This window comes from Lagopus leucura, unplaced genomic scaffold, assembly GCF_019238085.1.
Source record: "Lagopus leucura isolate 7727_CA_CO unplaced genomic scaffold, USGS_WTPT01 Super-Scaffold_100004, whole genome shotgun sequence".
Lineage (NCBI taxonomy): Eukaryota > Metazoa > Chordata > Aves > Galliformes > Phasianidae > Lagopus > Lagopus leucura.
Genome location: NW_024962264.1, coordinates 25687167 through 25714958, shown reverse-complemented (window position 1 = coordinate 25714958; position 27792 = coordinate 25687167). Strand labels below are relative to the sequence as shown.

General features: G+C 41.9%; 1 protein-coding gene across 1 annotated transcript in view; it reads left to right on the top strand.

Moving 5' to 3' along the window:
• Nucleotides 1-27335, top strand: part of MAPK10 (mitogen-activated protein kinase 10) — a 108823-nt gene extending 81488 nt beyond the window's left edge. Inside the window, exons 5-14 of the mRNA XM_042871025.1 lie at nt 4772-4901; nt 5700-5758; nt 6886-7024; nt 8029-8194; nt 10828-10899; nt 22239-22421; nt 23587-23711; nt 25319-25382; nt 26118-26195; nt 27105-27335. Of these exons, the coding sequence (XP_042726959.1) occupies nt 4772-4901; nt 5700-5758; nt 6886-7024; nt 8029-8194; nt 10828-10899; nt 22239-22421; nt 23587-23711; nt 25319-25382; nt 26118-26195; nt 27105-27247 (1159 nt within the window). The 3' untranslated portion in view covers nt 27248-27335. The remainder of the gene's footprint in view (nt 1-4771; nt 4902-5699; nt 5759-6885; nt 7025-8028; nt 8195-10827; nt 10900-22238; nt 22422-23586; nt 23712-25318; nt 25383-26117; nt 26196-27104) is intronic.
• Nucleotides 27336-27792: the final 457 nt, after the last annotated feature.

Here is a 27792-nt window from a genome sequence, read left to right as displayed (position 1 = left end):
AGTAGAAACAAAAAAAACTTCAATGATAAAATGAGTTGAGCATGTTTTTCTGGTTTTTATTAAGTATGTCCTATCTTAGTGACTGAGAGTACAGGGAACTGATACCTTTCTGCAGTGCTGGAGGAGGAGAGGTAGCAACTGCCTTATTTTAAGAGAGAGCAAGAGACAGATCACCTTGTGCCTGTGGATATGGACATTTAGACAAAGGAGAGGTATTCTCATTTGCATAAAATCATCAGAAATAGACTGATGTTGGAGTCAGTGTATTTTCATGTATATTTTGTGTATTTTCATTTGAATGAATGCTGGTTTTCTGGATGCAAGTTATATGTAGAATATCTGCATTAGCTTTCAGTTAACCATTTTGAAACTGTCTGATATTTTTCACACTGCCTCTGGTTTGTAGAAAAGTTATGCTATACTGGAATATTTCAAAAACAATTTGAAGGAGCTAGGAGGGCTCTTGAATTTATGGTGGAATCAAGGAGAAGCCTCAGTCTTCCAACAGACATCACTTACACACTTGAGGATGCAAGTAATCAAGAATATAGTGGTTTCTTGTGAAGAAACTTGGTCTGGCTAGGACCATGTGGGTGCTTATAGATGTTTCTATTATCACCAGACAGTGTTGTCTGGGCAAGGTGAGCCAGATGATGTCTTTTACTTGAGATCCAGAATGTTTTATTTTTGGATTTTAGTGAAGAGTGAAAATAGGCTTTTGTACTATAGATTGTTGGAATACAGCGTAGTGCAGTGTCAGCTGGAACATGGTTTATGCTTCATAGGTCGTGTGAGAAGTTTGTGTGTCTTGGAAAAATGCTTTTGAGCATGAAGGATGCTTTGAGGATGGTTTTTAAGAGATCTGGTAGCTGTTCAGATCGCAAGCTGCCTAATAAACTGAATCACAGTATTATAGAATTGAGTTGGAGAGGACCCTTAGAGGCCATCTAGTCCAACTCCCCTGCAATCAACAGGGATGCCCATAGCTTGATCAGATTGCTCAGAGCCCAGTTCACCCTGACCTTGAATGTCATCAGGTATCGGGTTTCCAGCACCTCTCTGGACAACCTGTGCCAGTGCCTCATCACACTTAATGTACTTACTTAATGTAAAAAACTTCTTCCTTACATCCAGTGTAAATCCTTCTCCCTTTTAGTTTGAAACCACTATCCCTTATTCTTTCACAACAGACTCTGTTAAAGAGTCTGTCCCCTTTTTCTTATAGCCCCCGTGTAGATATTGAAAGGCAACTATCAGGTCTACCCAGAGCCTTCTTCAGGCTGAACAGCCCAGTTCTCTCAGACTGTTCTCATAGGAGAGGTTTTCTGTCCCTTGGATCATTTTTGTTGCCCTCCTCTGGATGCTCTCTAACAGGTCCATGTCTCTTCTGTACTGAGGATACCAGACACGGACACAGTACTCCATATGAGGCCTCACCACAACACAGATCTGTGATTTTCCTAGAAGAAAAAGTATGTGCTATTCAGAGGAGAAATTAAGTGAACAGCGTATTGAGATATACTTAGAATCAACCTGGCCCCAAAGGGAGTGGTGGTGTAATATTGCCAGTTTGCAGTGTTTTGTGAGTCAGAATGTTGTTTTCATACTAGGAAGAGATTTTCAGAAAAGTTTCAACAATTTGTCTTTGTACATGCTGGTATTTCATTCTGGGGGAGACTGAAATAGGAGTTACAAATATTAGTGATTAAAAGTGTTAGCACTGCAGGGAAAGAGCAATTTTGAAGTATTTATAAGTGTCTTCAAAAAGCATCTTGGACATTAACCTAGAGTGTTCTTTTCTTTTTAATGTATGTAGACAAGTGATTGCTTGCTCCTTCAAATGACTGAACTCTCACACAAAATCACTGGTAAACAGTGATCCAATTTATGGTTATCTGTATAAATTCATGAGCCTGAAATGAGTTTGATTTGCTTTTTTCTTTTTTTCTTTTTTTTTAAATGGAGCCAGCAAAGACTCATTAAGTAGTTGAAATTACTCATGAGTCTTGATAAATTTATTGTCACATCTGGCTAAATTTTTTCTCCGCTAAATTGTTTTGTTTCACATTATTTAAAAGACAGTTTTAACACTCACTTTTACCTTAAAAATAAGGGATTTACCTTAAATGACAATTTAAAATGTCATGAACAGTTGTTGGGAAAGAGTTTATTTATTGTGTTTTACTTCTGCACAGCTGCCAGAGATACAATGGTAAACTTGGAAAAAAATTTTTGAGCTTATTATGACATAACATTTTATAGCAGGAGCCAGGGTTGAATTATGGTCCTCGCTACCAAAATAAATGAGCTCTATAAATTCATAAATAATTTTGTAGGTGAGCAGAGTGTTTTAATACAGTTCACAGAGAAAGGAGCCCAGACTTTGTGATGCGTGTCCTGCCCATCTTGGCCTTGCCTTTCACAAGCAGCTTTTTCAGAGTAGTTCTCAGGCACTCATTATTCTCTCTTACTCCTGCTCCCCTAAGCCACCTGTTTAGATAACACACTTATGCCCATGATTGAAGATTTTCTTAGGAAGGCTGGTAGGTTATTGGTGCTAACCTTGGTGTTTCAAAGGAAGGACTTCCTCTACAAGCACCAGAGAGAAGGCCCACATGTAGGACCTGTGATTTCATTGTGCTAAGATGCAGCACTAGCTGTTGGTGAACAAAAGCTTCTCTCCAGTGAGTAGGAAAAGGCATTATTGACTCAGTGCAATGAAGTCCCATATTTATTTCTTAAGGTAGGTGGACACCTTCTGTTTGATGGAAGGCGAGGAGAGAACTGCAGTTGAGATCCCAGTGTCTCAAAGTGAATACCACTGTACAAAGGATTATTGGGGTTGTTTTTTCTTCTTCTGTAGTTGAGGAAGAAGCTGTTGTGTTACATGGTGGACTGGGAATGGATTGTTCCCAAGAGCTTACAAAGGTGTTGCAGATTTTAAATTGGTGCCTTTGTATCTCCTGCCTTGCCTGAGAGAGAAAAACTCAGAAAAAGTGAACAAACAGGACAGAAGCAGATTGGATGCAAGGAAGATGTTTTTTACGCAAAGGATGGTGAAGCACGAGCACAGTTGACCAGAGAGGTGGTGGATGCCCTGTCCTTGGAGACACTCAAGGTCAGGCTGGATGGGGCTATAAGCAACCCAATCTAACTGCAGATGTTCTTGTTTACTGCAAAGGAGTTGAGTTAGATGACCTTTAAGGATCCCTTCCTACTCGAGTGATTCTCTGGTTCTATGATTGTCTTTTTTAAAGATGCTGGGTGATTAAGCAGTGTGAATTAGCTCAGACGTTTGTCTGTTGAGATATATTTTCAATAAATGTCCTTAAATGATGGATGTGGAACAGTTAGCTATTCAAAGATACTGTTTTTAAACTCCTCTGACTTTTTGTTTCCATAAAACATAATATTTTATGAACAGAATAAGGATATTTTTGTCTTTGCTTTTATTATGTCCCACTGTGATGAACCCAAAAGAGAATGAAAGCCACAAATCCACCTTCATGTCTCACATTTCTCACTATCTCTGTTAATCAATTGTTCCTTTTTGGGTACATATTTGGTGTGCTTCTGACGTAAGAGTAGTGTTACTGGGAATCACAGAGTGGAGAAGGAGAAGACATTTCAAAGTAGACATTGCCAACACTTTTTGGTGTGCTTGTAAATTTCTGTTGGCTTTGTTACTCAGCTTCTGATACTTGTATGCTTTCTGCTTTGTACACAGTCAGTAGGATAATGTGAGTAAATATCTACAATACACAAGGATTAATAGGGAAAAACATGATTTTGGAGAGTTGCTCTGGTGCTTCAGGTTGTCGTTGCTTGAACAACAAGAAGTGATTTAGTAGAGTTACCCTGTGGGGAATGCAATGCTGCTTTTTTTGCTGCAGCAAAAACATTTAGTAAACCTTTCCACATTCTTGGGAAAAGGAATAATCAGGAATGGGATCTGAGGACTGTTTTAGTCTGAGAATATTTCAAACTTGCATTTATAAAATGCAGAAGCTGGAATTTGTGTCATCGTATTTGGGCAACCAAAAAAATTGGTTCAAACTCATAAGAGGTAAAAATTATCAAAATACGTGAAAGTTGTGCAAAATATTTTGAAACTTAAAAGGAGAATTTGAAAAGCCTATTTTTAAGAGACCACTTTGCAAACCAAAGCTGAATTTCTTCATGTACTCAATTTTTTTAATTAAGCATACATAACAATTTATTTTCTTTATGAAAAGGAAACGAGAAAGAAATTTTGAGAAATAGTCCTGTTTCCAGGCATGTAATTGGAACTGGATGATATGGTCTAAAGGAATGATTAAATTATTTGATTCCATTAGAAAATGTGATAAGGAAAAGATTAAATGAATTCCAAATAAAAATGGAGAATTGTTCATTGAGACACTTGGTGAACATGTCCTTAATCAGGAGTTTTAGAAGCCTTTCTGATGTTCCCACTACACTGAGCTGCTTTGCTTTCTCCTCCAGTTCTCACTGTACTTTTACTTAGTGTTAATTAATCTTTTATTTCTGTCCCTTAAAAATAAAGGTTAGACTCCTAAGAAACTGGATGTCAGAAGTACGGGTGCATGCTCTTCCTTGCTGATGTGGTTCCTTTCACTGGTTTCTTTCCTCTCACTAGACAATCTCTCCTTGTCCCAGAATTTTCTTCAAGGAAAGGAAAAATGGAAATAGCAGTCTTGAGGCTCAGGAATTTGCCGCAGGAAAAGATTTCCTTTACAATGTATAACCCCTGTGTTTGTCATGATTGCAGTGCTGCATATGATGCCGTCCTTGATAGAAATGTGGCCATTAAGAAGCTCAGCAGACCATTCCAGAACCAAACCCATGCCAAGCGTGCTTACAGAGAGCTGGTCCTCATGAAGTGTGTGAATCACAAAAATGTAAGTTTTATGCAGGGAGTCAGACTGGTGTTTTGGTTCGTTCAGAAGAAAACTCTTATTTTGGGGGTCTTTTTTAATTTAAAATTTAAAATTAAAAAAGAGAGAAAGAGAGAAATGAAAAGTAAACTGATCAAGGAATGCTTTTTCACATAGGTGAGTGGTTTTCTTTCATGTACATCTGAGAAGACTGTGCCGAATGGGAGCCCTGATAGGAGAGTAGGGATGATGGAAGGAGAGAGAGCAGAGCATGTTCTTCTCTACTGTTTCTCTGGAAATAGGGAAGTGTTTGTTGGCGTTCTGGCTCGAACCACCTGTCACTGAGTATGAGACTCAAAGAGGTGTCTCTTGAGTTGGGATACCCATGCTCAGGTATCACACCTTGATCAGGACTTCACTTGTCACTTTAGCACCCTCTCCCCCATCTCTAGGCATTGATTTATCCCTCTGCTCTGAGTGTGTCCATGTGGGCTGTTATTGTGGATGGATCCTCAGTCAGTTTTTGAATTGAGCCCTCAACATTCAGAGGACTCCTTCACCCTGAGCATGTGGCTAGTTATCCATCATCACTAATCCTTCTCTTAGAAACAAATAACAATTGCATCTTGAAGACATCTTGGAGATCTGAGGCATTTTATTTTGAATACTACTGACTTCTTACTGAGTCATAATGTGCTCAGGTGTTGGTATTAATCGAGCAGTGAAAAATAGATTTTATCTTTCAGTATGTGCTTCAAAATGAGTTTGACTGCTTTATCTTTATCACTTCTATTCCTCCTTTTGCTTTGCTCTGTCTTTCAGATTATCAGTTTATTAAATGTCTTCACACCACAGAAATCTCTGGAGGAGTTCCAGGATGTGTAAGTAATACGGGAAGTAATTAAACCAAAGCTTTTGAGATGCAGTGTTCTAGTGTACCATGAATGCAATAACTCAGCAGAACACTTAGCAGGTTATGAGCCTCTCTGAAAAATGTCCATGAATAGTCTGCACTGTGTCACAGCTATCTGCATTCCTGTGTTCAAGGTATCTGTAAGGTGCCAATACTGAGTTTCTGATGTGCTAGAAGTGTGCAGCAATTTACTCCAAAATAATTTCCTGTAAGAGAGATTGATGTGGAACATCCTTCATGTTTGCGTTGTAATAGCCTCTGACTGCCTTTAATTGCTTGCCTGGGTAACTCATACTCAGTGGAGAGGACAACTGCATCTCTGCTGGGCATACTCCAATTGCAAAAGCTCTGCTGTGCAGAGTATGAAGCTGCACCAAATGGAACTACAAACAGTGCAGTGTAGCTCTATTCCTTTTAGCTTTCTGTCTTACCCATATCTTGTATGCATGGTATGGAAACATATTCCTATTCTGTACTCGGATATTCAGTTGTAATGAGACAAATAGTTGTCAGAGTTGGGCAAGGATGGTTTTAGTATTAGTATATGAATGTTCTGCATTGTACTGTTCCTGCAGACATATGCAGAGCACAGGAGGTAACCAGTGCTGGAGAGAAGATGAGGCGTGCATTTCACGTAGAAACAGAAAACTGATGTTCTCCCCAAAGTTTGCTGTCATGTTGCAATGAGGATGTAATTAAGTGGCGCACAGAAGTTGATCAATTTGTGATCACATAAGCTGTGCTTCTGAGATGTCTGCTGATGTGTTGAACCTTATAACTTCCTTCTGAAGGGGATTGGGTTCAGGTTTTGCTGAGGTTGTCAATGAAGTTTATTTGCTAGAAGCTCAGGACCAATAATTGAGTTAAGCCATGTAGTCTTAGGAGGATTCTGGAGATATTTCATATGTGAATGCATGTTGGAGCTGCTCAGACTGCACTTGGTTTCTGCATGTGCTGTGGGAGCCATTACTGAAGGCCAAGCGGCCATGGCATGGGACGCTTGTGACTTTTCTGACATTGTTAGTTACTGGAGCGCAATGCTGTGGTTCTTCTCAACACAGCTGATAACCTTCCTGGCTTTGCTATTCCATTCAGTTACCTGGTGATGGAGCTGATGGATGCCAACCTGTGCCAGGTGATTCAGATGGAGCTAGACCACGAGCGAATGTCCTACCTGCTGTACCAAATGCTCTGCGGCATCAAGCACCTGCACTCTGCAGGAATTATTCACAGGGTAAGGAGACTCCAGTTTGGAACTCAGGGTGACAAATGCCATCCTTGTGGAGACTTTGGAAACCTGTTGAGTTTCTTGTGTGCTGTGGGTCTAAGCCCTACCCCAGTAAAATCACCGTGCATTTACCAATCGCATCCCATCCCATTCAGAGTTGCTTCATGTCTGCTTTAGAACTGTCCCTAGGAAATGTGCTTATCAAAAATAATGATAATAATCACCAATATGCACTGGAAATCACCAAAGTGATTATGATCTCTGAAATGTCTACAGAAATGTTATTGCTCCTTAAAATGTGGCTGTGAATGCGGGAGGCAGCACTGTGATCCTTAACAACAGAAGATCAGTTTGTGTGACTGGGAGTATATGAGGCAGTGCTGAATGGATTATAAACATCCCTATTCTTTATTACAGTGGTCTGGTACTAATTTTGTATTTCCAGATGAAAAAAAATAAAATATGTCCCTTTCTTATGAATGGAAGAGCATAGGGCTACTGAAATGGTTCACAAGAGGAATGTTGCCTTATAGTAAGCAAAGGTTTTATTTCTTGCTATGTTGTATGTACGTAAGAAGATGTGGATATGGTTTCAAGATAATTTCTGAGAAAGGATGAGTTGAATTCTTATTAAAACAAATGAAGCAGTAAACCATCTCCACATAAGACAGATGGAATATCTCTGTGAGGCTGACAGCATTAAAAAAAAAAAAAAAAAAAAAAAAAAAACCCACAAAATAATACTTTAATACTCATCTGAACTTCTCAAGCAGCCCAGTGAAGTTATTTCACACCAGTACAGCCCCAGGGTATGCCAAATGGACAACACTTTTTGCAAGATATTGCAGAGAAACAGGCACAGAGTTTTTGCTACATGCTTGTGAATGATTTCTGATCGAAACCACTGATGAGTGCAAGAGTATTTTAAGGGTGGCCTGAAAAATCAGTGTCAATCCCTGCCGTGGCTATGGCTTTATGCACTCTTTTCACTCTTTTACAATCTTTGGCAGGATTTAAAACCAAGTAACATTGTGGTAAAATCTGACTGCACGCTGAAGATTTTGGATTTCGGGCTGGCCAGGACCGCGGGCACCAGCTTCATGATGACTCCGTACGTGGTGACACGGTACTACAGAGCTCCGGAGGTCATCCTGGGAATGGGCTACAAGGAGAACGGTAGGGCTGCATGTCGGAGCACACAGGTGTGAGGTGGATCTGTGGCTGTAGGGGAACCAGGAGGAGAAACAGAAAATGTATCAGGAAAAGACATCATGAATATAAAAGGCAGGTGATGGGGAGGAGGTTCTCGTTCTTGGGTGCTGCAGGAATCTACTGTTTTGGGGGTGTAATAGTGGATGGAGTTATCAGTGTGGGAATAATGAGAAACCGTTCTTAGTTATTGTTGAGCTAATCAAACACAAAGAGCCCTTTCCAAGCACCAGGTGTTTTGCTTCTGTGGCTATGAAGGTGCAAACTGCTGGGACTAATGTGCAAGGGATTTGGGGCTGGGTCTCTGCATTGTTTGAGGAAGGAAGAAGCTGAAGTAGAGAATCCTGGCCCTTCTCTGATTCCTCCAAACCTGGGAGTATATCTAAATTTCAAAACCAATTTCTATCTTTATGATAGATTTAACTAAAGTTGCAGATTTTGCTGACTGAATTAATGTGGCTGAGATCTAGGTGTAAATTCTGTAGTTTGAGTCTCTTCTTAACAGAAAATAGAATTGGAGAGGAGAAAGGGAAAAAAAAAACCCTGAAGTTTAAAATAAAGAGAAATCATTCATCTATATTTGCATCCAGATGTAATTTCTATCCAGATGTGAGTGGTGTTTTGCTCTGAAGAGTCCAAGAGGGAATTAGGGAACTCTTGGTCCCTGGAAACGTTGGGAAGAGCAGGGAGGGTGCACATGCTATGGAGGAGCAAGCATGGACAATGTACATTTTGCAAGGAATGAAGGGGAGACTTTAAACATTATTCTCATTTTACACCTAAACTCAGAGTGCCAGATAGACTGAGCAGGGAAGCAAGGAATAAAGCATGCAGTGGAGAAAAGTGCCCGGTCTCAGGTTCTGTCCTCAGAAGCTGCCACTCCTCTGTTTGACAGAGACTTATCAGAGACAGAGGTCTTTGCATTAATTGTTTGTGATGAGTGTGAGTTCACAGTGAAGATTTTAATGTGAAAATCAAGAAAGTAGACAGCTATTGAGTAGATTCTAACAGTACAGAAAAATATTTATAAAGAGAGAAATATTTCTTGAAGGACTTTTATGAGCATCACTATTGACTTGACCTGGGCTCGGCATGCTTTACAGCTCCTTACGCCAAATACTCACTTGTTTTTTCTTTCAAAAAATAGTAAATAAGTCTTTGTTGTTGTAATCGTCCCTGAAAGGGCAGAGAATGCACTCAGTTCTCAAAATGACAATAAGAAAATCTCAGGGACATTTTTGTGATGAAGTGTAGAGCTGGGAAAATTCCGTGAGTTGTTGCCGTATCTCCCAGGGAAGGAACAGAAGGGCTGCTCTCTGCTCCCTGCTCCTGTGCTGCCACATTACTGAAGCTCCCCTCCTTTTTTCTCCTTTCTATGCCCATTGCCTGTATAAGGACTCTTCACTGCTTTCATTTTCTTTCTGCACTGGGTTGGCTAGAGATGTACCATTAACACTGGTTTGCTATGCTTCCCGGGGAAGCTCCTAGAGCCATCACTGTGAAGAAAACTGCTGCAGCCTCAGGCATGCTCCTGCTGTCCTGTGCCCCATACCCTGTACCCTCCTTCCCAAATGGAACGTTTCACCTTTATTTTGTTTGACCAAGAGATGAGTTGTTTGTTTCCTTGGTTTGTTTTGGACTACTTTTGAAGGTTAAAAAGGGAGAAGAAAAATAAGAGAAAGTGACCATGGATATAAAAAATGGCCACAAAGTGAGAATGTAAAGCAGTTTTTAAGGCAGCTTTTCCCTCTAATGCTGAATCTGGATCTTTTCTTTCTAAGCACACTGTGCCATCCTGTAGTTGACATTTTTTTTCTTACAAGACTTGAAGGGGAGAAAAAAAACACTCAATTCAAGCATATAATGTGACTGTGTTCATTACCCTAATGCCTGAATGTAGGATCACGAGGAGAAGAAACAGTCTTGTGGGTGCTTGACTCACGAAACAATGATCTATTTTAGCATTTATTTTGAGTACCAATGGAGTAAAGGAAGGTTGCAGACCAGTCTTATGCTCTGGTTCTTTCCAGTTGTTATGTGGGCACTGACAGGCACATGCTGATATGGATAGAATGTGGGTTCAGATCCTCAAGCAACAGTTGTAGATAGCCCCTAAGTGTGGTACTTATCCACATGGCCTTTGCTTCCAGGAGTAGTTCCATTGGGAACCTCCTATGAGCTGCCACAGGATGGAGTCCACAGAATCTGCAGCTGCACATGGCCTTTGCTCGGACAATCACTGCCTGGGCTGTTGGCTTTGCTTTTTCATTTCAAAACAAATCGAGTTTTTTTCACTGTAAACTCAGCATACACCATGATTTGGTGCAGTTGTTACTGGCTAATATTGAGCCTTTTTCCAACAGTAATGCTTTTGATTTTCTTGCACCACTGTTGCTCACTACCACTGAGCCAACTGACACAGCTTGTACTTACGTGTTTGTTTGAGCTTCTGTGAGATGTGGGGGAAAGAAAAAACTAAAGACAAAATGACTGGTACTGCTCTGCTCACCCTGCTCTTTGTCCCCTGCTTTAGGAGTGAAATGTCATAGTTAACTTTGCTTTTTTTCCTCCTTCTCCACCTCCTGTCTCTGCTGTCCTAGTGGATATATGGTCTGTGGGATGCATTATGGGAGAAATGGTTCGCCACAAAATCCTCTTTCCAGGAAGGGATTGTATCCTTGTGCTATGTGCTGCAGCTTCACCCATCATTTGTTCCTCTCCTTCACCCACCCCCTTTGCTATGTAACAAATGTACCAGGATTACAAAGATAGCAGCAAGAAATTGAATCCCAGCGGTATGAGTGAACAGAAATAACGCACTGCTGATATGGACAACATAAAAAATGAAAAACAAATGCACAGAATTATTTCAGCCAAATAAATTATTTTAATGGCTGTAACCATTCCACTTTATGTAATTCTTATGTGATACTTATAAGCAACATAGGAAACAAGCATTTTGATTGCAAATTGGATAGCTTTGCTTGTTATTCTTCAAAGGAAAAATATGGAAAAAAAAGATCCTATTTTGTCCCTTCTGGTTCCTATAACTCTGTTTTTCTGCTTCAGTGATTTGGAAACAGTGACATTGTAGCATTTGTGGTGACATCATGATCTTTTGCTTGCTAATGCATCATGGATTTGGGTTCATATCAATGCTGTATGGGCTCCCAGTTGGGTCAATACAACATTTTTTTCCTTAAAACAAGACAAATTTGAATCACACAGTTTAAATGTCTGTATCTCCAGTGTGGTTTCCAAGTGGAAAAGAAATAAGGTGCTCAGTGTGAAAATGAATTTTCCCTTACTCGCATGATGTCTGTCTTGTAGATTAAACTGCATTTCCTTCCCATCTTGTTCTTCTCATCTGGGGCAATATTATTTTTGCCACTTTTAGGGTGGTGAAAGCAATATTAGGAAATGAACACAAAGACGAGGTGCGTACTGAGCCTTCAGTTTAGCACAAGTTCAGCCAGGAAACCCACCTGTATGGCTGGAAAGGCAGGGAGTGCACAGCTGGCCCATCAGAATAACATCCACCAACATGACGTGTTTTTTACACATTCAAAACCAAAGCAATTCCTTTCAGCAAACTGACAGAAAGACTTTCTAAAGATCTGTGCTCACAGAGACTAGCAATTGGGATGGAGAAAATCCCGCTTTGTACAAATACAGTCATGGAGATATTTAATTAATTAATTAATTATTGCTGGTTCTCCATTGATTTCTGTAGTGTTGGACAATGAGGTGCTGCTTGGCTCTGAAAAAATTCGGATCTCTAAACGCCATGTTCTTTTCCTCTATTTTTTTGTTTTAAACATTCAATGAGAAACTGCATGGTGTAATAGATGTGAGTTTCAGCTTTCAACACTGAGGACACTTCTGTTTGAGGTATTTGGAGATGTTTTGATCATTTTTTAGTTTATTAAGTAAGCAACCAAATTACAGGGGAAAAAGAAAAGGTATTTCAGTTTAAAATATAGCACCATGGTTAGCGGATGGCTCTCCTTTACAACAAGAAAAGATACTGGGTCCTGCCCATTTCTAGAGGCAAAATATAATAAGTCATGTAATTCAAACCACGTAGTTTTGAAAAAGATCATGAGAACATGGGAATTGTTATATTTCTTTCTGACTCTGAGAGAAATCTGTTATGACAATGCCTTATTTGGGGATAGCATCAGAATATTGACAGAGCTCTTGAACAAATCCAGAAAGTGTTGTGTGAATTTGGTGTCAGAACAACATTGTGTATCACTGAAATTCCATCCTTGGAAATCTTGTGTGTCTGGGCTAGGCCATAGCTGCTACTCTGTTATCAGTGGCTTTTTTTTCAGGTGATTTGGAATAAGAAGAATGGGGGGATAAGAAAAGAAAGGAATCTGAGGTCCTTTATCTACAGAACCTGGTAGGACACTTGAGCCAGAGCAGGGCAGAGGATTGGCCATTCTAATGCTGTCAGTTTGCAGTGAGCCCACTGCTGTTCAAAAAATCAGAGTATCTTCCATCCATGTGGAGTGTAGCAGCAGGAAATTACACAGAAAATCCCTATATTTCTTTTTAGTTGCCCAAGTCAGGGAGGTTTCTTTGTCTGACGCTGTCAAAAATGCCGCTTTCAGTTGGTTTCTAGATGGATTTTCAGACCAAAGAGTTTCTGGCAAATCCTAGTAAGCCTTTGTAGTCAGCTGTTCGCTGGATACTTCCTCCATTCTTGCCTCAGTTACTTGGGTATTAGTGGGAACAACTGAAAGCTGCCCAGCTCTGAGTGCTACAGAAGTACGAGAGGTTTTGAAAGCTTCAGGACTTGGCTGACAGCTGTATCCAGCTCTCACTGATAATAACTTCCCAATCTCAGAGAATTGCATGTTATGGATTGGAAATGTATTTGTGTATTTTTTTTAAAGGTAAGACAGAACTCAAAACAGTCTGAATACTTTTGTGTGAGATAACTGTATTAGGATCAAAGCTGCTGAAGCCACAGCAATGTTCCAGTTCCCCATGTAACTCAGTGGGAAAGAAACCAGGGTAATAGCATTTATTTTCAGTAGCAAAGAGGCATGGAAAGGTTCATGCTCCAGTAAGTTTATATGAGAGCGCTTAATGAAATCAAATCTGAAATACTTCTTTGGCCATAGAAATACATTGCAATAGCATCCCAGTGTCTTAAGTTTGGCTTGGTTTATGATCTGTTTGATGTGGGATCAGAACCAGGGACTGGCCAAGAGGTTCCATACAGTGGAAATATTTCCACGTGCTTTGTGGTGTGCACTTCCTTGAGCTGGCTGTGCCAGGGATGTATGTGGTGTCCCTGGAATATTTCTGTATGTATGCTTCTGTTGTGAAGCATACATACACACTCAGGTGGACTGATTAAAAAAGATTGTGTTTGGGCACTAATTTCAAGAGAGCTTTGTGCAGTGAGCTGACTCACAGAGATTTTTAAAAAGATTATAGTAATAATTAAAAATCTCCCACTCTTGGTAATCCATGTCACAGGTGTTCTAATGCAGAAGGGACCTCTCACCAAGAGCTGCCCAAATCTAGATCATTTCACTTCAAAGACTTGGGTAGATTTAACTCATTGCCACTCGATTTTGGATGATCCTAAAGCATCAAGGCAAAGAATTGCTGAGACTGTGCCTAGAGCTGTGCACATATCCATGTGACAGCAAACATCAGTGTTCATTTCTTTGTATTTTAAGGATATTAAAGGATATTTAAGGATATTCCACAGTTTTGGTGAACCATCACCAATCTTTGAGAATATCTTGCATTTGGAAAAAAAAAAAAAAAAATTAAACCAAGGTAAATTCTAATGGAATTGTGTGAAAATGCTCTTCGGGTGTTTGTTTTTCTGATGTTTGCACTACTGAAATATCTTATGCTCCATCTGAGTTTGTGTTGGACTTAGTGGAACAGAGGACTGAAACTAATGGAGCACATTACAGTGCTCTCAAATCCTTCACAGGTTTCTGACCACTGCTGCTGGACATGGGCTGTAACGAGCCCCTGACCTTCAGCTCACTGCTTCTCTTGAACATGCAGTGATACTTCAATTCTGATCTGATTTGTTGGCTCAGAAGAGCAGCAGGGGGAAGGCAAGGAAGAAGGCACCAATCATTCTCTTCAGTCATCAGATATATTCAGATGTTTATCTTCACTGCTTCTTATTTGGCAGTTTTAGAAAGTTTCCTTGCCAAAACCTGAGGAGCAGAGTTGGAAGAATAATCTCTGCCTCACAGCATTTTCAGTTCAGTAGGCAGCCAGTGGAACTTCTTGGCCACAGCATAGAGCAGTGATGTCCCAAGGCAACCTCTGGCAATAGAAAGGGGGTTAACAACAGCTGAACAAACAACTGCTTGCTCAATCTTCCCCTAATACTTTGCATGCTATCCAGCTTGTGATGAAAGCAACAACAATTTGCATCTCTGGGTTTGCTTATTGCTTCCCAACAAGTAGCCTTCTGTTCATTTCTCTATTTAACTATTTATTTGTTTTGGAGACATTCAGCTTCTCATATGCTAAACAAAGCAGCAGATAACCTTTAGACCCGGCATGGAACATTTTCCTCAGGTTTGAACATTAGCATTCAGAACCCAATCCTTTTTTAGCTGTTGCTTGGTGTAAGTTGCAGGAATACATGTAACCCAGCAGCATGATGCTTTCCTTTTTCTCCCCCAGCTTCTGGTCCTGAGAGAGCAGGCTGTCTCTTTTCATGCTTCCATGCCCTATGGTTAATCATAGAGCAAGGACAGCAGAGGTAATGTGGTTTTATGGCGTCAGTACTGGGAAAAGCACCACCTTAGTTCCATGCTGGATGTGAAGAGTGTTATTTCCATACCGTGTTCCAGTTTAGATAGTGGCAAGCTGCGTTTAACCCAGCTGAACTGCTTTTCTTTGTAACAGGTGAATAGTTCCCTGATTTGCTCTGGAATTCAGTGCAGAAAGTACAGCTCAGTGCTGTTGTGTCTCCACTGCGCCATTGAGAAATGGGTGTTCCCTGTCACATAGAACAAAAATCAGGAGATTTCTGAACCTCCTGTGCACTGCTGGCATCATGGAGTGCTGATGGGAGGGGGCCAGCAGGCTGCAAGGGAGCACTGTGGAAGTCCAGTGCTCTCCACAACTTCTTTTCACACCCCTGAGTAATAGGTGAATGTGTCTTCGTGGGATCCAGGCTGCTTTTGTGGCTTCTGTCTGTTCAGCTTCAGGAAACATGAACATATCTCTGTAGCTGAAATGAGAAAGGAAAAGCAGTTTGCATCTCCTCGCTGAATGCAAAGAGCAGCATTCACCTGCGGTGAGAAGTGGAATGAACCTGGATAACGTATGCAAATGGAAGTGTTAGAAGAGAAAAAAATATACCAATTGGTGAATTTGAATTATAAAGGGTTCTTATGACACAGTAAGCAGCTGTAGATCTCATTCAGGTTGCTGGGGTTTTTTTGTTGGTTTCGTTTGGTTTGGTTTTTGTATTTAATATTATTGTATTTCTACCATATTGGGGTAAGGAAAGCTGTTTGAGTGGATCTCTCCTGGACCTGCTGTGCTGCTACAGCCCACGCGTGCGTGAGTGAAACATCTCCGTAGAGCAGCTCCTATGCCACGTGCGATCAGATACGTCTCTCATTGATTTGTTGTTGTGCTCCTGTTCGCTTGTTTACCTCCATTTCATTTCTGTTTTCAGTCGACATGTGGTCAGTAGGGTGCATCATGGGAGAAATGGTTAAAGGTGCAGTGTTGTTTCCTGGCACCGATCGTATCCTTCCTCTCGGCCACTTGGCTTAGTGGGCACCCAACGCTTCCCCTCCAGTCCCACATACAGGGCTGCTGTAACACACACTATGCTGCATCCAAGCAGCGAGGCTCAGTCTCACATCCAAATCCTTGAAGCCCAAATGTCTGTAAGCCATCACCTCACAGCGTTATACACAGCAAGCTTGTTTCTGGTTGTGCTGTTATCAATGGCTGGACGTCATGAGTTTTTCCTGCCCCTGTAACTGAGAGTCCTTAAGTCCAGGCTGTAATGCAATGGGCACAAGTTGCTGCTTATTCCAGGACGATGGGACAGAAGCTCTGCAGTCAGTAGGCAGACAGGAGTAACTCAGGCCTAATTTCTAGTGTTGTGTAAGGGGTGCTGGGGTAGCAGAGAAGGAAATGGCCACAGGTTAGGGATTTTCACTGACAAGAGTATATGTGCATAGTGTTACACACATACTAATTCAACGTAGCGCTCCATTTGTGGCTTCACTCATGCTTTAAAGGGTACAATATTTTCATTAAAATGTGAAAAAGGAAAATCTGAGGAGCAGAAAATCACTGAGAGTAGGAAATGGCAGTAATATTTTCATGACCTCATCTAATAACGTTCTGCTTTGAGTTTTGCACCAATTGGCAACTGGAAGGACTGTTGGACTGAAAGGAATGCCAGAATTCCTGTGAGTTTCATGTGATCAGAAGTGCATCTCATTCACAGGTGTGTCAGAACACCTCTCACTTCCCAGCGCCCTTGGAACTTGTTAGCACTGTTAGTGTTCCAGGAGGGTCTTGCCCAGGTTGTGCCACTGTGTTTTCTGTGACTGGAGGGGCAATAATTGCAGTACGCGTTGAGTGCAGCTCAGTGCTGCAGTTTGAACTACTTTAGAGCTTTGGACTGAAGTGTTGTAGGATTCCATGTGAGAAATCTGCAAATAACCACAACAGAAATTCATTGAATCATGGAATGGTTTGGGTTGGAAGGGACCTTTAAGATCATCTTGTTCCAACCTCCTGCTATAGGCAGGGACGCATCCCTCTTAGACCAGGTTGCTCACAGCCCCATCCAGCCTGGCCTTGAATGCTTCTAGGGAGTGTGCATCCACAACCACACCAACATGTTTCAGTGCCTCACCATCCTCACAGCAAATAATTTCTTGCTAACATCTAGTCTAAAGCCACCCTCTTCCAGTTTAAAACCATTTCCCCTTGTCCTGTCCCTATCTGCCCTTATAAAAAGTCCCTCTCCAGCTTTCCTGTAGGCCTCCTTCAGGTAGTAGAAGGCTGATTTAAGGTCCCCCCAGAGCCTTCTGTTCTCTAGGCTGAAGAGCCCCAGCTCTCTCAGCCTGTCCTCACAGGGGAGGTTCTCCAGCCCTCTGATCACCTTCGTAGCCCTCCTCTGGACCTGCTCGAACAGCTCCATGTCCTTCTTGTATTGGGAACCCCAGAACTGGGAACAGTGTACTCCAGTGCTCTGTCTTTCATGACAGCAGAGTAGTGGGGCAGAATCACCTCCCTTGATCTGCTGGTCACACGTTTTGAGTCACTGCTATCAATGAGGATATGGTTGGCATTCTGGGCTGCAAGCATACACTGCTGGCTCACGTTAAGTCTTTCATCAACTGACACTCCCAAATCCTTCTCTTGAAGACTGGTGTCAAGCTATTCTCCACCTGACCTGTACCTGTGCTTGGGATTGCCCCAACCCAGGTGTAGGACCTTGCACCTGTGGCCTCAATGAACTTCACAATGTTGGCAAATGGACTGTGTCCTACACAGTGCTTTAAAATTGCTTGCTTTCATGCAGCTGCAGAATTATTCAAAAGAACTCACAAAAAGCCTCCATAATTAAACCATTACAGAGTGTTTCTTATTGAAGCAACCCGTCTGAAATCAGCACAAGCAGCTGCTGATACATTTGGGATTGTTCTGTAAATGGGCTGATGTTCTTCATTTGTACTTAGAACACACTGCTGAATTCGCACTGTGCTTTATGCTTTGCTCTGCTTTTCTCTGTGTTCCACCAGCATCTGTTCAGCACCATAGGAAGAGGGCTGCTGCCACCACCAGTCAGCCAGCAGGGTGCCAGGGCCATGGTGCATCATGACTGCATGCAGCATCACTGGCATCTCTGCAGTAGTGTGGTTACAAATGCTGACAGCAAAATTGTTTGCCTTTTCCCAGCGGTTAAGTGTTATAGAGCATTCTGCATCATTTCTGTTTCCTGATCAAAATGGTCCATGCAGCTGAATAAAAACACATAATGACATGCAGTGATCTCAGATGGTTGTGGAAGATTCACAAGCAGAAAATGTTATGGTGTTAAGGCAGAATGGAATGCTTGGTTCAGGTATGGCTCTGCTCCACTCATGGAGTGTCTTTGAATTCCCTGAATTCAATTTGGATGGTGGAGCTGAGAGCAGAACTCAGCTGGGCCTGAAAGTGGACACCTATTCCATACGTTTTGCTCAAAGCTGTGTGTTTTTCTTCCCTCAGCACTACATGAATTACCTGAAGAGGGAGTTAAGGAGTTGTCTTGGGTCCTTTGTATCTGGTGAGCTGTGTATCTGGTGAGGCATATTGAGGTGCGTGTGTTTTTTTTTTAGCTGCTGAATGCATATGGGGCACGTAAGGAAGAATGTGCTTTAAATTGAATAGTTGGGAATGCTTACAGGGAGATACAAACCACTCAGTAAAGAAATGTAAAATTCATGTGATGTGATGAACAAATGCCAGAGGTGGCCACACAAGATGTCACTTACAGAGTCTCATGCTACAACTGCAGTCTGTTTGTTGCACATCATATTGATTTTCACAGTGTTTGTACTGCTCCTTCTCAGTGAGGGACACCATCACCATGCATCCATCACGAGAACAGAAGTGTGTCACATCCATGATAGGAACTTGGGCACAGCCTGGATCAGTACAAGTAGATGCTGCAGTGATGAGAAGTCCATGAGGGAAGTGATAAGATTTATCCAAGAGAAAGATTCAGTCCTATGCTGTAACCATCTGGTCTGTCCACTCAGCATTGCAGCTTTCTGCTGCATAAGCAAAGATGCTCTGCAACTGAATGAAGTTGCTAGCTAAAAAATAAAAGTACAGTAGAAAATTTTAATTAAGGTATTGTCGTACATCTCCATCTTAAGGGTTAGTGGCAGCTGCACAGCCATCACCACTGTCTTCTAACAGATGATCAGTGGTCATTTTTTGAAATCGTTTTCTGTATGTGCTAAGCGTGGTTTTTATATTCACACATTCTACAATACCACATATATTGTCACTGCTTATGTGGCAAAATATGTTTGTGGTTTAGTTTTTCCAAATGCCCCCTTCTTCTCAAAGCAATCCCCTTGTCACAGAAAATATCCCACATTTTCGTCTTGTCAAATGTATATATCAGTCCACCATTTTGTATTTCTTCTGTGTTTATTGTAAATTGTGCTGACATCAGTATGTAAACTATGGTACCATGAGGAAAAATAAACTTGTCTTGCACAGATGACTCCTGCAGCAGTGTGGGTTGGGTGTTTTTCTGGTTGGGGGGAGAGAGAAAGAGAGATCTAATGTCAAAACTGGACTTGGTTTGAGCCAACCATGTAGCAGTTTGTACAGTTTGGTGTTGGGGTGAGGAATGCAGAGCTGCTCACAGTAATTCAACAAGTTGGGTACATCAAAAATTGGGATTTAAAAATGCAGTCAGTTTTCATTGATGGAAAATACACTTTTAAGGAGAAAACTCCCAGAAGGGTCATCCTTTAAGGTCCTGAGGTGATGATAAGATAAATTCACCCTCTCTTTCTGTTATGAGGAAAGAACGCCATGACCAGGTCATGTTCGTGGTGCTTACATTTAAATATAAAAGTGAGATTTGACATTCTCCTGTTCTACCCAACTCCAGAAGATATGTGTTAAGACAGAAGGTGCAAATCCTGCTCTGATGCAGTGAGACCAGTGGGGTATGTGCATAATAGGTGAAGATTCCAGTCTGTTGGTCAGGAAAACATGATGTTCTGCCATCCAGCATGGCTTCAAAGCCCTGAAAAATGCAGGCATTTTGGTGAAATAACCAAATAATAGGGTTCACACATACAGTCTTCAGCTGCTGTTTGAGGAGGATTTGGGAAAGAGACACTGTTATCAGAGTTACACTTTGAAGTAATGTGGAATAGCAGTGCTTGGTCTCTGGGCATGGCTTGGCCATTGGATTTGCAGCAGGAGACTTTTATTCTTCCTTCTTCTCTTCTCACCTTTTTCAGGAGAATAAACAAATGCTAATAAACTGCTGATGGTTAAACAGCTGAGCACTCTCAGGGAAGAATGAGGGGCTAAATGTTAGTGTATTGTAGAGCATCATCATCCTATTGCAAGTATCTCCTGCACAGTCTCGTTGAACTTAAGAAAATATAATTATTGACTAAAAAACTGTCATTCATGTAGTCAAAATATTGAAAGAGAAAAAAATATTTGTATTTTGATCCTAGCTAGCTTAAGCACAAGGGCAATGATTTCTACATTTCTTTCTTTAATCACTAGCTTTTTTTTTTTTTTTTTTGGTGCAACTGCAGAAGTTCTTTCAGTAGAATTTATTATTATTATTATTTTTATGGTGAAGTACTGTAAATTTTCTCTCATAGCCAAGCTCTATTTCCTTATTTTTTGCATAATTGCAGGAATATAGTGGAACTCAAGGCTTCAGTGCAGCTGAAGGAACAAAATGTGGTTCTTGTAAATTGCAATTTACAATTGCATCAGTGGGAACAGGAGCAAAAGTGATGAACTTTTAGTCTGTACATCTCAATAGTTGGCTTCACTGTAAAAACAGAGTGTTGTGGGTTCTTTTAATACAAATTCTTCACTGTGCATTCAGAATACTATTTTTTTCCATTAGTAACTTTGTTGGTTGGTGTTGCCATCAGCCAATGGGCCTGGACCACCCTCTCTCCTCAGTACAGTTGCTGTGCACATAGCTGGTGTGTTCTCCTCAGTCCTGTGTTTGGGTAGGTGACATCTGAGGTGACTGATACATAGACCATGGTGAAAAGGCTCAGTGGTACCCATAGATCACTCGGTTACACAGAACCAGTTCCTGTGACCAAAACTTGTTTTTTTCAGTCTGCCAAAGCTGAGTGTTCCCCAGAAAGGCCTCCATCCACAAACCACACTGTCACCCTTGATCTTCTATTCACATTCTTTATGAAAAGCTCAGGGTACTCCTTGAGCAGCTACAGCCCCAAATTCTTCAGTTTTTTGTTTAGGAAAAGGTGTTTAAAATATGTTTTATTCATTTAAATACTTTTTATTGGGCTGTAATTTTAAATGTGTTATTTTATTGATTTATCTATGTATTTATTTAGTGCTCAAAAAAGACATTTCAGGAGAGGCCAACTAAGTCTCTGCTGAGTTTTCAAATCACGTGAGAATCCCTGGTTTCCATTTCCATTTCCCTGAAGATCTGAACAGCTGCTGCACCAGCAGTCTACTTTTTGCCCACTGGTATGTGTTTTCTGTTACTCTCATTCTGTGGGCCCAATTTTTCTCCTGGATTATGAGGAAGTGTGTTTTGTATTTGTCTGACTCCTCCACTGTTATGACAACAGTAACATACACAAGCAATACAAACACCATTCCTGTGCTGAAAAGCTGTGGATGTTATCTCATAAAAGCTTATTCCCTGTAGGTGTTTCCAAAGCACCGATCACCACATTTTGTAGTGTAAATGTTCCCACGTCTGCGTGTGCTTCTCCCCCCACACTTTCTTTTTTATCTTGTTATCAAATTCTTAGCACTATGAATTAGCATGATGTAGAAATGGTGCTGTTTTTCTGGTCATACACTTAACTTTTTTTAGGCACAGTAAATTCTGTTCTGAGCATGGCTGCAGGAACCACAGGTCATCTATCTCGTGTGTAATGATTGGCTCAAGGAAACAAAATCTGAAGGAGAAAACCAAAGAGTTCAATACAAATTGCTTGTAATAAGATTTCTTTTTAAGCACAAAAACCTGTTTCCTACCTGTCACTCCCACACCTGTGGTTGGGTTTGGGTGTGTGCAATGCTTATAGATAATATAGACATGTGAGAGATCAGCGTCCTTGGTGGGCAGGAGGACCCAGGGGCATAATAATGGAAAAGAATGCATCTGCAGAGGCTGCATGGAGGGAGTGGGAACCTCTGGGGATTTCCAGGTAATGGTCATACAGGAGGATTGGGGTCTGGGGCTTGTGTTGGGTTTTCCTTAACTCCCAATGTCCAGATATTGACCAGTGGAATAAAGTCATAGAGCAGTTGGGAACGCCCTGCCCAGAGTTCATGAAGAAGCTGCAGCCAACTGTACGAAACTACGTGGAGAACCGGCCCAAGTATGCTGGCCTCACCTTCCCCAAACTGTTTCCTGATTCTCTCTTCCCAGCTGACTCAGAACACAACAAGCTCAAAGGTATGTACCATATTTGCTTGTCATCAGCCACTATGCAAGGGAGGTTTCTTCCACTATTTCTTCTCTGTTGTTGCATGCCTATTTAATACATTCAGTCAAGAAGACTTGATGATGATGTTATTGGATATAATGCTCCATGATACATACAGTGACATGTTTAGCAATGACTTCAATCATGTATTGAAGCCACAGTTTACCTTAGCAGGACTTAGATCTTCAACTAGAAAGAGTGATTAATGTATGTTTGGTATCAAAAGAACTTCTCATTGCAAATCTGAAACAAATATGTGCTGAGCATCTGTCTTGCATCTCCTCAGTTCTGCTGGGTGCTTACAGGGGTGACCCTTAATGGCTCTCAGCTGCTTGCAAGGCGCGTGTCAGCACAGTACCCAGAATTATTACTCTTCAGTTAACAGCTGCTTCATAGAATGGCTACTGTAAGGGCAAAGGAAAAGGTCTGAGAAAACACCTTGGGACATGCAGAATTCTGTACTCCTCCTCCAACAAATTTGGATAATGAATTGGATTTGGAACTAATGAAAGAAATGATTGTCAAACCATGTTGTGATATTTTGGATGCAGGAAGTGCATTCATTTGAGCCAGTTAGTGCCACTTTCAGGATGCAGTGTCAGAACAAGAAACAGTGCCTTAAAAAATTCTGCTTCTGCATCACTATATCAACCCATGTCTTGCTTCAGTAATTCTCTGAATAATATTGGCAGTTCCCTTTGATACTGCTTTTACTATCAGATGAGAGAACTGATAAGTTACACTTGATACGATGTTCTTATTTATGTTTGTTTATTCTTTCATGTTTTCTGTAGTGTGCTACAGAGTAAATAATTCTGAGTGTGGGATTCCTGGAAGCATGCTGCTAGGAGTAAGAATTGCTGGTGTTTTTCACATGAGTTTAGGCACTCTTTATTAAAAACTCCAGAAAACAATAATGATTTTAAAAAAGAAGGAAAAAAAAAGTAAAGAAAAGATTATGGAAAGCTGAGCCTGTTCTGATAGGCACAGAGCTTTGTGTTATCTTCAGGTAAAATCCATCGTGGCAAATCACAGAGCTCATCATGCATATAGGGCTCTGATTTTCCTATAACCCAGGTGAGGGCAATAAGTGTGGTTGCCAATCACAGTGTTTTCATGCTGTCCATGCTGCAGCCAGCCAAGCTCGGGACCTGCTGTCCAAAATGCTGGTCATCGATCCAGCCAAGCGCATATCGGTGGACGAGGCCCTGCAGCACCCATACATCAATGTCTGGTATGACCCCGCCGAGGTGGAGGCGGTGAGTGGGGTGCAGCTCTGTGCTGCAGGCTGGACAAATGCGGGGATGGTGCATGGGTTCCTGCTGCTTTACAGCAAAATGCTGAAGCCCAAAATTAGGCAAATTGTAGTGGAACATAAGTTCCTACAACGATGGATGGGCTAACGTGTGTTCCTGGGCTATGGGACATAGTATAACATGGGTATAAACTCAGAGGTGTTTGAAAGCGGTTTATGGAAAGAGCACTTCTTTTCATAGAATCACTTGGGTTGGAAAAGACCTTGAAGATCGTCGAGTCCAACCACAACCTAATCATACTACCCTAACAACCCTGTATTAAATCATGTGTATTAAATCATTAAAAAGAGCGTGGCCAGCAGGTCAAAGGAGGTGATCCTCCCCCTCTACTCTGCCCTGGTAAGACCTCATCTGGAATACTGCGTCCAGTTCTGGGCTCCCCAGTACAAAAAAGACAGGGATCTCTTGGAAAGAGTCCAGCGGAGGGCCACGAAGATGGTGAAGGGCCTGGAGCATCTCCCCTATGAAGAAAGGCTGAGTGAACTGGGTCTGTTCAGCCTTGAGAAAAGGAGACTGAGAGGGGACCTGATCCAGGTCTATACATATCTAAGGTGTGGGGGGCAGAATGGCGAGGCCGGACTGTTTTCAGTGGTGAGTGGAGACAGGACAAGGGGAAACAGCTGGAAATTGCAGCATAGGAAGTTCTGCACAAATGTGCGCAAGAACTTCTTTACAGTGAGGTGACGGAGCACTGGAACAGGCTGCCCAGGGAGGTGGTGGAGTCTCCTTCTCTGGAGATGTTCAAGACCTGCCTGGATGCCGACCTGTGCGACCTGCTGTAGGGAACCTGCTTTGGCAGGGGGGTTGGACTCGATGATCTCTGGAGGTCCCTTCCAACCCCTACAATTCTGTGATTCTGTGTGATTCTGTGATTCTGTGATGTCTCTGAGCATCACATCCAAATGGTTTTTAAACACATCCAGTGATGGTGACTCATTTTTCTTTAAGAAACATAAAGTTTCATCAGTCTGTAATGCGAACTAAGAACTGCAGCCACTTCCATACAACCATACAGATGTATTAGTTTCACAAAAGCAAGGTCAGATATGCCCCTAGTTTCATGTTTTGTTTCTTATATACGTTAACCATAGTCTGTGTTTTATATGTGGCCCAAAACAATTCCTCTTCACTCAGTGCAGCCCAGGCAAACCAAAAGATTGCTTACTTGTCAGCTATGGTATTTAATACACAGTCAGTGCAAATTATTTTGGTCTGATGTCTGTTTGGTGCTCTGATTGTCCTTTGCCTGTGCAAAAGTTCTGTGTATGAGATTTCCAGGCTCAGCACGAGCAGAATGATGGTAGCACTGACCAAATTCCATTGCAGCTCAGCTGTGCCTCACGTTCCAAAGAGGATGAGGGAGAACCACTGTCTGCTTTAAGAGCTGATTTCCAGAGATGATGACACTTTTAATATTCATGTTTCTGGGTGTTCTGCACATATGGGATGATGAACAAAGCGGGAGAGGAGAATTTATCTTTACCTAAGTAGTGCTAATTATTTATGATATAGTGAAAAATGTACTGAGTAGTTTTTTTTCTCTTCTGCAGCCACCCCCCCAGATCTATGACAAGCAGCTGGACGAGCGGGAGCACACCATTGAGGAGTGGAAAGGTGCGCACAGCTCAGAGTTAGGTGGAGAAGTCAGAGGTCCCACCCCACGTGCATCAGTGTAACTCCTCCGGCAGCAAGAACCAAACCCAGCCCTATGAACTGCTGCTTGATAATGAAAATATTGTATAGGTCACTCTGAAAGTAATGCTTCCTTGCCTTTCCCTTGGAAACGACAGCAGATACAAAGAGCACAGTAACACTATTTTCTAGAGCAAATTCTCAGCAAAAAAAAATGCTGTTTTTCCGCATAATCACTACCATTACTTCTGCATTTTCACAAGTGATGAGATCAGCCTGCATGCAGCTTTTGTGAATCTGCATGACCTTACCCTTGGAGCAGCCCTCACAGATACAAATACCCTAAGTACTGTCATTATCAGGGCGGATTACGTTGTTTCATTGAAATGTTAAGTTTCCTCCTAGAAAACAGGAGGGTTCGGCATCATTTTTCTTATAGCAGACAAAGTTGTACTGCTCCTTTTCTAGGTAAAGCAGCGTGAAACAGTGCATGTGTTCTAGTGTAGCCCTGTTTGTCTCAATTCAGCTCCAAGAAGAGCTTGCAGTAGAGGAGGGGATGATGGAAGAGAGAGAGAGGTTTTACATGAGAAGAGCTGTCAAGACTTATGAGGACAACGTAGTGTTGGCCTATGGGGGGCACTGTTTCATCAGAGGATTTTGTTGTTGCTGATCACGGGCACAGTTCTTGTCTGTAACTGTTGCAATTCTCTGTTCCAGAACTCATCTACAAAGAAGTAATGAATTCTGAAGAAAAAACGAAAAATGGCGTAGTAAAAGGACAGCCGTCTCCTTCAGGTACTCAGCCCCAGTGAATAGCACGGATGTGTTTTCTGTGCTGACAGAAAGAAAACAGAAATAGCTGAGGCATTTGGGTGCACCAGAAGTTATATAGACTAATTTCAGAGGTCTCAGGGCAACTTGGTGTTTTAGTGGGCTGAGCTTTATTAATGGAACTGCAGTGCCATATTAATGCCTAAAATGAGGTCTGCTTGGAATTTGGGACTGAGCTGCCCTGGTAATAATGGTAAATAATATTTATGGATGCGATTGATGTTTAGTTGTGTTACTGATAACTTCATAGAGGTTCCTCATTTTGCAGAGTCAAAATGATTGTGAAGGTTAATGCTGTCATTTTACAGAGGACAAGTGAACTGTGATGCACAAAAATGCTGTTACAACCAAAATCCTGGGCCTGGGCACCAAGTCCTTAACTAAGAGAGAAAATGGCTTTGCCTCCCCACATCCGTGTCTGCACTGCCACCAGAGGATCTCATACCAGCCCATGTATTGGAGAGCTGTTGTGTTTGGTTGGTCGGGTTTTGTTGTTTGTTTGCTCACTGAGTCCTCATGGTGGTGCTCACATGGTTGCAGCTGTCATCTGATTGTTGGGTGTTGGTAATGCTAAGGAGACTGATAAGGAGTGATAAGGATGGTATGTAAAGCAAAATAAGATGGCGTGGTAAGAAACTGAGGAATAGGACATGGCATGAACTATAACTCTTCCAAAGAGACTGCAGAGAGAGAGAGTTTCTCGGTAAGATATCTGATATTACCCAATATCTGAAGCCTGTAGGGCCCATTTTCTGCTTGTGTTGTTCAGAACGCTCTGAACATCACCACAGGGTTGCATTCTCTGCTCTTTGACCTGTGAGAGGTTCTGGGGTTTCGGGTTGAATCACGGTGGTGTTCATTTTCGTAGCACAGGTGCAGCAGTGAACAGCAGCGAGAGCCTCCCCCCATCCTCATCAGCCAACGACATCTCCTCCATGTCCACGGATCAGACACTGGCGTCCGACACGGACAGCAGCCTGGAAGCGTCGGCGGGGCCACTGGGGTGCTGCAGGTGACTAGCCGCCTGCCTGCGGAACCCCGCCTTCTTCAGGGGGTGACGGCGTCCAGAGGGAAAGCAACAGAGCTAAGGGACGGAGGGAAATAAAATGCACAGATTGAAACGAAACAAACAAATCTTTTCCGCCTGCTTCTCCTACAGAGCTATGTAATGCAGCTCAGCTCAAGTGTGTATGTAACTCATAGTTGCTCTGCTTTGGTCTTCTGATGATGCTTTCTGGGGTGGGGGAGGGAAAGGATTCTTCGGATCCTTTTTGTTCCCACCCTTACAAGATGCAAAATTAATGGCTGCAAAACCAGCAACCCACAGCTGTCCTGTAACGCTGGCATGACAAGGTGCGCAGTGCCACTCCACAACACACCAGTGCGGATCTGCCCTCACTCTGCTCTGTTGTCTCCTGCTCCCTGGGGCAGGTATGGATATACGGTTAGGGATTTGCAGATAGGGATACACACACATTATTTCCCCACGCATGAAGATCACACACACATGCCAGTAGAGTTCTGGCTGTGTATACAGCTGTGTGCCTATAGGCACACATCA